Source organism: Magallana gigas, chromosome 2 (assembly GCF_963853765.1).
Source record: "Magallana gigas chromosome 2, xbMagGiga1.1, whole genome shotgun sequence".
Classification (NCBI taxonomy): domain Eukaryota; kingdom Metazoa; phylum Mollusca; class Bivalvia; order Ostreida; family Ostreidae; genus Magallana; species Magallana gigas.
This window is the reverse complement of record NC_088854.1, coordinates 38,671,718-38,683,166: the sequence shown is the minus strand read 5'-3', so window position 1 is coordinate 38,683,166 and position 11,449 is coordinate 38,671,718. Positions and strand designations below refer to the sequence as shown.

The 11,449-nt window shown below is 31.6% G+C and overlaps 1 protein-coding gene across 2 annotated transcripts; it reads left to right on the top strand.

The window, feature by feature from the left end:
• Positions 1-2,658: 2,658 nt before the first annotated feature.
• On the top strand, positions 2,659-4,800 carry LOC105328194 (uncharacterized). 2 transcript variants are annotated; one of them, XM_034444233.2, is made up of 6 exons: positions 2,659-2,772; positions 2,862-2,907; positions 3,106-3,230; positions 3,554-3,691; positions 3,783-3,829; positions 4,723-4,800. In XM_034444233.2, exons 2-6 carry the CDS (start codon positions 2,864-2,866, stop codon positions 4,759-4,761), a joined length of 393 nt encoding a protein of 130 aa, XP_034300124.2. In that variant the 5' UTR covers positions 2,659-2,772; positions 2,862-2,863; the 3' UTR covers positions 4,762-4,800. The 2 variants fall into 2 exon arrangements, with proteins under 2 accessions (XP_034300124.2, XP_034300125.2); XM_034444234.2 differs by having other exon boundaries at positions 2,697-2,768.
• The last annotated feature ends 6,649 nt before the right edge of the window (positions 4,801-11,449 follow it).

Here is an 11,449-nt window from a genome sequence, read left to right as displayed (position 1 = left end):
TGGAACAATAAAAATGTTGCAACTCCAAAAATAGCCTTGTAATGTACCCAGAATTTTTGGGTATTAGCATGTTCAAATGCAAATAAATAAGGAATAATCTATCAAGGAAATTTATTTAAAATTGAGAAACGTCTCGTGTGTCCTTAATAGCGAAGGTGCAAGAGTGCAGTGATGCGTAGTCGAAAGTTTGAAGGGAAAAGGCAAAGGAGCGAAAAGGCAAAGAAGCGAAAATGCGAAGCACGAAGATGCGAAGGCGAAAATGCAAAGGCGAAGGTGTGATTCTCCTATCGCCCTTTTGCTTTTGCAACTTCGCACTCCCTCCTTCGGAAAGTCGCACTTTCGCCTTAGACTTTTTTATTGCATTTAACAACATAGAATTTGATGCAGGCACCGAACAGATTTAGCCAGTATCATTTTTTTAGAGGGATTGATTGAAAAAGAACTAGTGATTTACACAGAAATTGCACAGTTACTCCAATGAAGAAAACATTTAGAAACACTTAGATTTCTAGCTACCGGAAAATACAATTATGCAGTGGAGACGACAAGGGTTTGTTGCAGTCCACCCATTTTAGGACAGTTACTGTCGCTCCTAGAGTCTTTCTTTTCGAAGAAGTTGTGCACAGTTTATTAAATTTTCTCTGAATCTTTAGGAAATTCGCAAAAACCAAGAACAGCTTTTTAAAATCGCTGGATTTCCTGGAATTGTTGGGGTAAAGGAAGAAGGAGTCTCTCTTAGAGGATATATTTGACAACGCCCCTCAAAAATTATCACTTCATAATATTCAAAGTGTATATATATATATATATATATATATATATATATATATATATATATATATATATATATATATATATATATATATATATGACTTTATTGTATTATCATATCCAATTTCTACCCTTTTTAACAACATTTTAAAACCAACTATTTTTTCATGTAGCACATGCTGTTTATTTTTACGCGGCGCAGCCAATACCTTTTTGGTTTTACTTTAAGACGCGCCCATTTTGTGTTGCTCATCTTCTATGAAATAATTGGGCTAAAGGCTTCAAAATTGATGTGACACCAACAAGTGTTAGAAGAGAACAAAATATACTCAAATTAAACAAATTATTTCTCTAATTTAAAAAAAAAGGTACAATTTGAAATATACTAATACAAGAGAATAGTTAAAGTGAAACATTGATTTTAACTATCCACAGACCATTTAAGGGCAAAAACATGGTATAGTGGACGCTAGATCTTCCAAAAATACCATCATAAAATATCATGAAAAGTAAGTATCATTTTTGACAATTAATCGGTAACATTTTTAGTATTAATAACAACAAATCTCAGTTTTTAAAATCAGAACACATCCCCTTTTACCCAGGATTTGCTAACAAGTTGAATGAAGAATTTGTTTAGAAAATAAAAAGATAATACATTTAAAATGTGTGAAGAGGACATTGCAGTTCACGTTAAATGATTTAATAAATATCACTTAAAGGATAGGATGTAAGGTAAGGTTTCCGGTCACTGGGATATAACTCAAATATTTTAATTATGACGCATCATCAACTACCCATTATTTCAGCCATGACATTAACATTTATATGACTTTATAATTGATTTCAGGTCTTTTTTGTTCGCTTGGTTTTAATACAGAAAGAGGATGTAGTGAAAAACCTTTGTTTATAGGTTCGGATTTGGTCCCTTCAAAACTTTGTTACTTTGACGTAACACAAATTTCCCATTATTTCAGCTATGACGTCCAAATTTATATGGCGTCATACGTAATAACAGGGTTTTTTGGCGGGGTTTCAATAAATAGAAAAGATGAAGTGATAAACCTTTGTTCTTAGGTTCGGATTTGATCCCTTCAAAACTGTTTCCCTTTTTTTAAATCGGCAAATCGTTTGCTTTCTTGATCTTTTTTAAACACAATGACAATGAAAATAGAAATTATCTGATTAGCATGTTTTTTTTTCAATAAAAAATTATACAACTGGAAATATATTATAACAAGGAGCGGACCAAATTCATCCTCAAATGTTTCGATACGCAAGGCCATGCTACACGTAGACGTATGTACAATTTCTAAAAAAAGAAGGCAAGCTACTAAAAACAAGTTGATAAAACAAGAATATCAACAGTGTCGATTTAAGTCTACATTTCAGAAGTTCTATGTCAGCAATTACAATCTTAGCTTCCGCTTAGCTTCATGCAGATAATCTTGACAAGCAAAAAAAGGGGGAAAGGCTTACTTGGGTAGCGAGGCGTACTTAACCTACATGAATACCTTCAATTTTACTCGTATTTCCTTATTTTCATTTTCATTTTTACTTTCTCCCTAAAATGTGTGTGTAAGGGGGGCAACTCCATGATAAATCAATTTTTTCATATGCCAACTTAAAAATCCGCAACGAAAAGCTAAAGAAAAAAGACAGGCGCAAATTTTAAGTATCTATGACTATGCGTTACATTTAAAACAAAAACGTTCTATTCCTTACATTAAAAATAAATGAAAAAGTATTAAACACTAAACGGGGTCTTTATGATCAACAAATTATTATGTAACACATGTTGGCTTTGGCAATTTTACGTTAAATAGATTAAAGTTTATCTGGACTTTCTGTTCGCGAATTCTGCATAGACACGCTTTAATAGAATGTTGAAATAAAAACCGTTCTATCTTGTGGCTTTTGCCTTATCACTTCTCATATTTGACTGCATATATAACCCACACAAAACCTACAGTATAGGCACAGGAAAAGGAACATCGGTAGGTAAGTACAATTCTTTAAAAAGGATTATCCATAATAGAACTATTCAGCAAGAATTAAAACTTTTTTTTATTTTTAAACAAATATTTCAGCTATGAAGCACTTAATCTTCGTCCTAGTCATCTCTTCTGTGTTTGCGTAAGTGACATCTTAGATTTAAACTTTTTAAAATATTTAACTGCATTTTGTATGCTTTCAATTACGATTCCTTTCATTAATACCTTTTAAATAAGTATTGGAATTGCAAACTGTTTCAGTTGACTAACCTTTACTTGCATGTATATTGCTGGTAAGATTAATAACACAAGTTGAAATCATGTCATTTTGTGATTTCAGACAAAACCATCCTGAACAAACACAAGTGGTCGACCAAGCGTTTCAAAGTCTAGATCTTCACCCTAAAGATGGTGTTCTGGAGAAAAACGAATTAACAGCTTTATTCACTGAGAGGGATACAGATGGTATATTGTTTAAATTTATTGTATTGAACCATTTTGAACGTCCATTTTACACATTCTGTAATTTTATACATTAGAGAGAAATGCATGTGTATCCTCTATTTGCAGCATTTAGCAAATTACAGATAGATGGTAAAATCTCGTGTCTTACTTTGATTTTGATTTTAAATGATTTGACTTTCACTGATACGGGGTTAACCAAAAAAGTCGTGAATACGAGGGTTTTATTTCATGACTTTAATATAGTTTGATTTGACAATTTTTATAACAAACTGAATTGATTGATGCTTTTATTTAAAAAAAAACGCATTAAATTTATTCATAAGGTAATGGAAAACTGGTATACTCCGATATGGATAATCTTATGCAACGCGAAGTTTTCAACTACCTTGACACCAACACAGATGGATTTCTAACGAAGGTTGAACTGGTAGATAACACTTACAAAGCAATGGATATTAACGGTAGGTGTACTCATGATCAACATGTATGAGTAAGTTTAACCTTTATTTCATTCAAGTGAACTGATTATTAACAATTGTCTTTCTTGTATAGGTGACAACCAAGTTACAAAAAATGAATTTTCCCATTACTACTTAAATGTAAGTGTATTTTCATATCAAACCAAATGGTTTTTAGAAAGATACAGATATCTTTGTCTTTCTCAGAGTTGAAATATTCTTTTTAATTCATCTTATTCAAACAATAATTTTCATTGGAACATAAATGCCTTCAATGTTTTAACAAAATACCGTATATCAGTTATTTCCCGTCAATTTTCCGCGAATCAGAACCTAGAAAGGTATATTAGATTTACGCAAATCAAATTTTCACTATTTCAAAGTCATGATGAATTTATAATTCACGATTGTTTAAACCTCTGAAGTGACCGTTTTAATAAGCTTGCCAATGGATTATTTAATTAACAACGAGGCTTGCTTACTTGACTATTATCTGGCGCTTGTCCTTTAATCCCGTAATTCTACCTCTAACTTAACTAACTGAACACAGTTCATCGTACTTTTGCTTACCTGTTTCCTTTATGAGGAAAGAGACCTCTAATGCAAGAACTAAACTTTGCATCAAAATAACATTGATTCATTTTCTGCGTTTCGCAAATCGTCCTAAACAAAGCGGAAATTGGATACACGCGGAAAGAAAACTAATATACGGTATGCTTCATCCGTCTCATTACCTTAATCATTTAACCTATATTAAATTTAATTTCTGTAGAAGCATAATTGTCTTTTAGAAGAGAATCTTTTTTAAGTACTCTAAAATTTATATCAAGTTAATATCTTCCCTAGATGGGAAGTTAGAATAAGTATATGTACATGTAATTATCGCGTAAACATATGTATGTGTTCAAAATGTTGATCTTACAATGTCTATTTGTGACGTTAAGAGTCCTTAAAAAAATAAATGTTAGCTTTTCTCAAAGTTTTGGCCTTAATTTTGTTATTTGACATGATTGAAATTTAACTTTGTCTTGTAGCTAATCCAACACCTTCAACAGGCGCAGCTTGGGCGTTAATGTTTATATTTTCTTAATAAAATTACTTTAAAAAGTGTATGGAATTTGTTGAGTTGATTTAAATTTAGTGACTTTTTGTGTCCAATCAATATCTTACAGTTCCCAGTTCCTGAACTTCACAATCAAGCAATTATTCAGAGAAAAATCATGATCATGTAAAACTGGTTTAGAGTGTATTTTGGGAAGTAATCACTAAAAAATTCTACATGTTTTATTTTAATTCAACCGAGGTATTTTAAGAATTTTTCAAAATATTTTTTTTTTGGTTAAAAATAGCGCATCATTTGTTTTACTTGTTAACCAGGTTTTTAATTTATTTTTACTCTTCTGATATCGACCGAGAGAGTCAAGAAGGCTTTGTTGGTTAAAATTGTTAATAAGTGTGTAGCTTTGTCGTTCGTTATTTGAGTTCACATGAAATATAACACTTATTCAATCAATCCTGAAATAACACAGTTTTCGCTTTGATTGAAATTTAGATTAATACTATTTAAAAACAGAACAGAAGCCAACATGTTTTAACGGTCACTCGAGTACTTAGCCCATACACAAATCTGTTGAGGATTATCATATGCGTTTGATTAAGCGTCATTCTGAATTAAAATGAAATCCAAAATATGATAATGACCACCATCTCCTACCTGAAATCTTGCAACAAGGAAAATTAAGCCTATAACATTGGCGAAAAACTTTTCAAAAAGACAAGAGTGCACGACCGAACATTAAATCATATTGGAAATAATTTTCTATATTAGTTAACTTCAAGATAGCTTTAATTGTTATGTTTTTAAAAATAAAGTGAAGAAGCTTAGTAAACAAAATTCAAATAACCTAATCTCAAAGGCCAGATAGTTTTGCTTTACCATCAATTAGTCTACTGTTTACCGTATAGCTGGACAGGTCATTTTGACGGGGATATAGTTTTGGCCTATTTTGGCGATTTATAAAGATTCACCAAAATTACAAACACCTCAATTAAATACTTTTTAGATTTTGTTGGTAATTTTGGCCTATTTTCGCGATTTATAAAGATCCATCAAAATTACAAACACCAAAATTAAGTACTTTTTAGATTTTGTTGGTAAACATGTAGACATTACCTTTTTGAGCTTATTTTTCAGTCTATGTGCATGATTAAACAATCAATACAAAACTGGTGTGAATAAAAAAAAACTAATTTTACTATAAATAAGAAGTTCAAACACCATTTCACTTTCCTGATACTTCAGGTGTGCAATTAATCCTAATTACAGGGGTGTTAGCTAGTGTTATTTTATGAGACCTGTGATCCATGATCGACTCAGGTGCAGGTAATTATCTGATTAAGGGTAATTTCCTTTATAATTATAATAAGATTGATTGTGAATATTAGGTATAATTTTAAACATATTTTGATTACTATTATTTCTGTTGAAAATATTCAAGTGTTCAGTATCTTACATAAAATTGTATTGCCTCCTAAAAGCGACTTATGAAGCCTGAGTACATTTATTTTTCCGAATGTTCAAAATAAATTTCCAGTCGGTATATATAATACAGAAAAAGGGGATTCACCAAAATTAAATTTATTCGCAAAAATAAATGGTATACCTTATAGGCCAAAATCCGCCAAATTTATGTCCCGTCAAAAAAATCTCTACGGTATTTAGAAACTTTAAAAACTCTTTTGGTTGTTTTGTTTTATTAGTTAAAATACTTTTTTAAGGTAATTATTCATACATCTGACGTAATTCACGCGTTATTACCTCTTGTCCGTGCCAGACCTAATTGAGACTTTAAAGATGCATTTCACAAAGAAACCAAGCTGACTTAATTGATCCCATTGTGATCGGATCCTATGTCATAATGGCCCCGCACTGGGCCTGAACCTCTGTCCCAGAGGTCATGAATTTCACAATTTAGGTAGAAGGCTTCATGACCATGCATTTAGTTTTTTTTCAAAAATTTTATTTGAGAAGGAAAGAAAATGTTCTTAGATTTAAAACATTATTACTATATAACAATATTAGTTTAACCCTGTAGCCTAAATCCCTGTCCCTGGGGCCATGGATTTCATGGGGCCTCATTGACATCATTACTAATGTGGTGGAGCCATGAGTTTCACAATTAAGATTCTATTTGCCATAGAGATGCTTCACATCAAAAATAGTTACAACTGGCCTTTGTAGTTTTCAAGAACAGGTTATAATGTAAACTTGTAAACGAACGGCTCTCGACGACGGACGAAGGCTAATTGCAATAATGTACGTCACCATAGTGACTCAGATGACCTAAAAAGGAAAATGTTTATGACAACATAACTACAATTTGTAACAGAGTTGTTTGAATATTCTTGTTATAATTCTTTTTTAGGTAAAATATAGATCAGTATGTGTTACATTACAAACATATATAACGCAGAATATCTAGTGTTGCTTAGATAAGAGAACGGAACACAAAAAAAAGACAGCGGTCGACTGTTTGCAGTCTTTGTAAAGTTTTATCTATAATATTAGACATGTAGAAACAAGACAGGGATCGTGTGTGCACGTAGAACAAAACGTTTTCAGACAAAGTTTAAAATAAATCCACTTTTTGAATTCGGCAACGAAATGTCGAGCACCATGAACAATTGATAAATAGAGTCAGAAAGCTATGAGCAACATATATTAAATGTTGCTGTGTTAAAATAATAAAGAAAGAAATAAAAATAATCAGCAAATTATTAAGTAACGCATGTTGGTTTTGGAAGTTTTACGCTAGTTCAAAACAGTTAGATCACAGTTGATCTTGGAACTTGTGCTACTGAATTCTTAATACAATGTTGAAATAAAAAAAACCCGTTCTATCACGTGACTTTTGTATTTTCGTGACTCATGTACTACCGTATATATAATCTCACTTACACCTACAATAAAGTTACAGAAAATAGTACATCAGTACGTTTGTATACTATTTAAATATTTCAGCAATGAGACACTTAATCTTCGTCCTCGCCATCTCTTCTATGTATGCGTAAGTGACATCTCGGATTTAAACTTGATTCACTGCAATTTAGACAGATTTAACTGAGTTTCATTTCACTTGTACATTTTTTGTTGTTGGATTTGCAAATCGAAGTAAAATTAATAATGCAAATAGACATCACGTCGTGATTTCAGACAAAACCATTTTGAGCTTGCACAGCTGGTGGACCAAGAGTTTCTCCATATAGATCTTCACCCTAAAGATGGTTTTCTGGATATGTACGAATTTACAAATTTTTTCAACAACCTGGATACTGATAGTATTTAAAACAAATTGTTTCAAATCATTTTGAATGTCTATATCACACATATTGTAAAGTCTTACTCGTTTGTATGATGCACTTGTAACTGAATACTAGTATCACTATTCAGAATTATGCAAAGTCTGAATTATGCAAAGATAACTGTTAAAAATTGTCAGGTGTGTCGGTGTAATTTGGGATTTTTTGTCCCACGCCGCAAAGCGGAGCGGGGACATAGAAATGCCGGGCGTCCGTCCGTGAGTCCGTGTGTCAGTCCGTCACACTTTTTTGCAAGCGCTCTCATGCCTACAAATTTTGATGGATTTTCATTAAATTTATACCAAATGTTTATACCACTAATACTTTGGTCAAGTTCGAAAATCAGCATTGGTCGATACTTTTTGTTGGAGTTATGGGACTTTGATCACAATAATGACTCCGTTTTATCCAAAAATTGACCTTGTAAGCGCTCTCATGCCTACAAATTTTGACGGATTTTCATTAAATTTACACCAAATGTTTATACTACTAATACTTTGGTCAAGTTCCTGAATCAGCATTGGTCGATACTTTTTGTTGGAGTTATGGGACTTTGACCACAATAAAGACTCCGTTTTATCCAAAAACTGACCTTGTAAGCGCTCTCATGCCTACAAATTTTGACGGATTTACATGAAATTTACACCAAATGTTTATACCACTAATACCTTGGTCAAGTTCCTAAATCAGCCTTGGTCGATACTATTATACTGCTTGACCGGCGGGGGACCCAGGAATTCTATTCTTGTTATAACGTGGCGTTCAATGACAAGACGTTATAATATCAGATTTTACACAAAGTACAATGTAGTCGTGACTTCAAAATAAAGAGTTCTTGTACATGTATTACTTTTTCATCCAGTGACTTTATTGTAATTGAATTCGATACAAATTCATGACAAACTGACTTGGTTGATTTAAAAAAAATTACTTTATAACTTTATAAAGTAATCTAAAACTGACATACGCTGAGTTTGCAGACCCTGATATTGATAACCTTGTGCAACACTGGTTATTCAGCTATTATGACATCAACAAAGATGGATCTCTGACGAAGGTTGAATTTGTAGATAACGATTTCAATGCAATGGATGTTAACGGTAGATATAATCATGATCAACATTTAAGAATAAGTTCAGCTTCAATTTCACTCATGTGAATTATCAATGTAACGAAATTGCAAACAATCGTCTTTCTTTGAAAGGTGACAAGCTAGTGACAAAAAATGAATTTGCCAATTACTACTCAAATGTAAGTTTATATATATATATATATATATATATATATATATATATATATATATATATATATATATATATATATATATATATATATATATATATATATATATATAAACAAATGTTTCTTTTCAAGAAAGAAAATTTTAAAAGCTTTCTCCTTATCAAAATATAATTTTTTTTTATCCAAACACCATCTATGCCACTTTTGTTTTTAACATTCATTCATAATTAAGATACCCCTCGTCCGTCCCATTACCTTTATTATTGAACTTCTGTTAAATTTAAGCTCTGCAGTAGAAGGATGATTGTCTTTTAAAAGAAGATCCATTTAATTGCCTTAAAATTCATATCAAGATTTTAGCTTCCCCCCAGATGGGCAGTTAAAAAGTAATCATTGCATAAACTTGTGTAAACATATGTATATATGAAGGATTTAGTTTATATTAAATGTTAGGTATAGAGCCCATTAAACAATAAAATTGAAATGTTTCATTGTTAAAATTTTAGCTTTTATATTGTTCTTTCACATGATTTTAATATTTTTTGGGTTTTGTAGTTAATTCAACACCTTCGCCAACATGGGCGATAATGTTTATATTTTCTGGATAAATGTTCTTTTAAATTGTGGTGGTAATTTGATGTGTCGATTTTATTAGATTTTTGTGCGCAAAAAATATGTAACAGTTCACGGTTTATGAAACCCGCATGGTACAGAAACGATTCAGAAAATTAAAAGAATTGTTTTTGAGTAAAAATTAGTTTTTTGTATTATTTAAAATTAAGATCGATTCTGATTCAGGCGCGTAGCATCTTTTTTGTAAGTAGAGGGAGGGGGGATTCATTTAAAAAAATCTTGACATGTAGGAAAAAAAGAAAAAGAAAAAAAACTTCTCAAATTCCCCTGAGGGGGGGGGGGGGGGGCGGGGGGTTCGTAGCGTAGCTAGTAGAATACGTGCTATCTTACACGTTACGTGACGGGAGTTTAGTATTCAAAAAGTCAACTGCGGTTAGAAATCACGTAATGAATGTATTTTTTTTATATTTTATTTTTTTGGTTATTATTCCTTAGTGTGGGGTTTTTTTGTTTTTATTTTGTGTGTGTGTGTTTTTTTTTTTTGGAGTTTTTTTGTTTTGTTTTGTTTTTTTTTTTTTGTTTTTTTTTGGGGGGGGGGGGGGGGGTTGGTTGTTGTTGGTTCGTTTATTCCTATTCGCAAATCGTTTGTTACCTTGATCAATATCATATAATTTGCGCAGACCAGTTATAAGGAATTACAAAAGTAAGAGTATTATTCAAGAAAAACAAAAGTACAATTGGAAAGACAAATGAAATTGATTTTTTTAAACAAATAATTTAAGGTGTAAAGCATTAGATTTCTCACAGAGTTTCCATCCAAAATGCCAAGACGCCTACTTTATCAAAATATTATCGATCTTCACACAGACACTCTGTGCATTTATGAATGAAATGAAGAAGATGTTGGGATATTGAATCTACTTGTTTACAATCTTTCTTGTTATGATACATTTCAAAATCATACAAGTTTTATAGGGGATGCGCGGCAATCTAGTACTTTTGAGGATAAGGATGTAAACATGTAAACTTGTTTTGTGTTCGAAACAGACCAAAACCTTTGCCAAAAGATTAAAACGCAATAAATATTAGGTTCTTCATGTTGTTTTGTATGCAAGTTATGCCCACAAGAGAAGAACAATGCATTTTTAACCACTTAGAAGTTCGCAGCTACAAATTCAAGATTAAAAATATGAAAAAATATGAAAGGATGTCGGTGGTGTCCACTCTACAACTATTTGTTGAGAAAAAGGTATATGCTTGCTTATTTTGCAGTTTTGTCTCAAAATAGTGTACCATATTCTTAAAATTGATCTAAGAAACTATCAATTCTCACGAGATAGTTTTGTCTGTGGGGTACGTCGAAATCATCTATATGTAGTTGATTGTTGTTAATTCAATATCATGTTTGTTTAAATGTGTGGTACATCTTTATTCGTAAATTATAGACAAACTCAGTTAATAAAAAAACAAAAATTCTATCAAATATTCTTTTTTTTACGTAGAACCCTATAGCGTAATGGTGCGAATGTCATACCAGTGTTCATGTCTAATACACCAGAGAAGTGAAATGGAATTTTGGAAGACACT

Coding starts and splice junctions, on each gene's coding strand:
- LOC105328194 (XM_034444233.2), top strand. CDS start 2,864: ATGAAGCACTTAATCTTCGTCCTAGTCATCTCTTCTGTGTTTGC. Junction 2,908..3,105: donor GTCATCTCTTCTGTGTTTGC/GTAAGTGACATC, acceptor TTGTGATTTCAG/ACAAAACCATCCTGAACAAA. Junction 3,231..3,553: donor CACTGAGAGGGATACAGATG/GTATATTGTTTA, acceptor TTTATTCATAAG/GTAATGGAAAACTGGTATAC.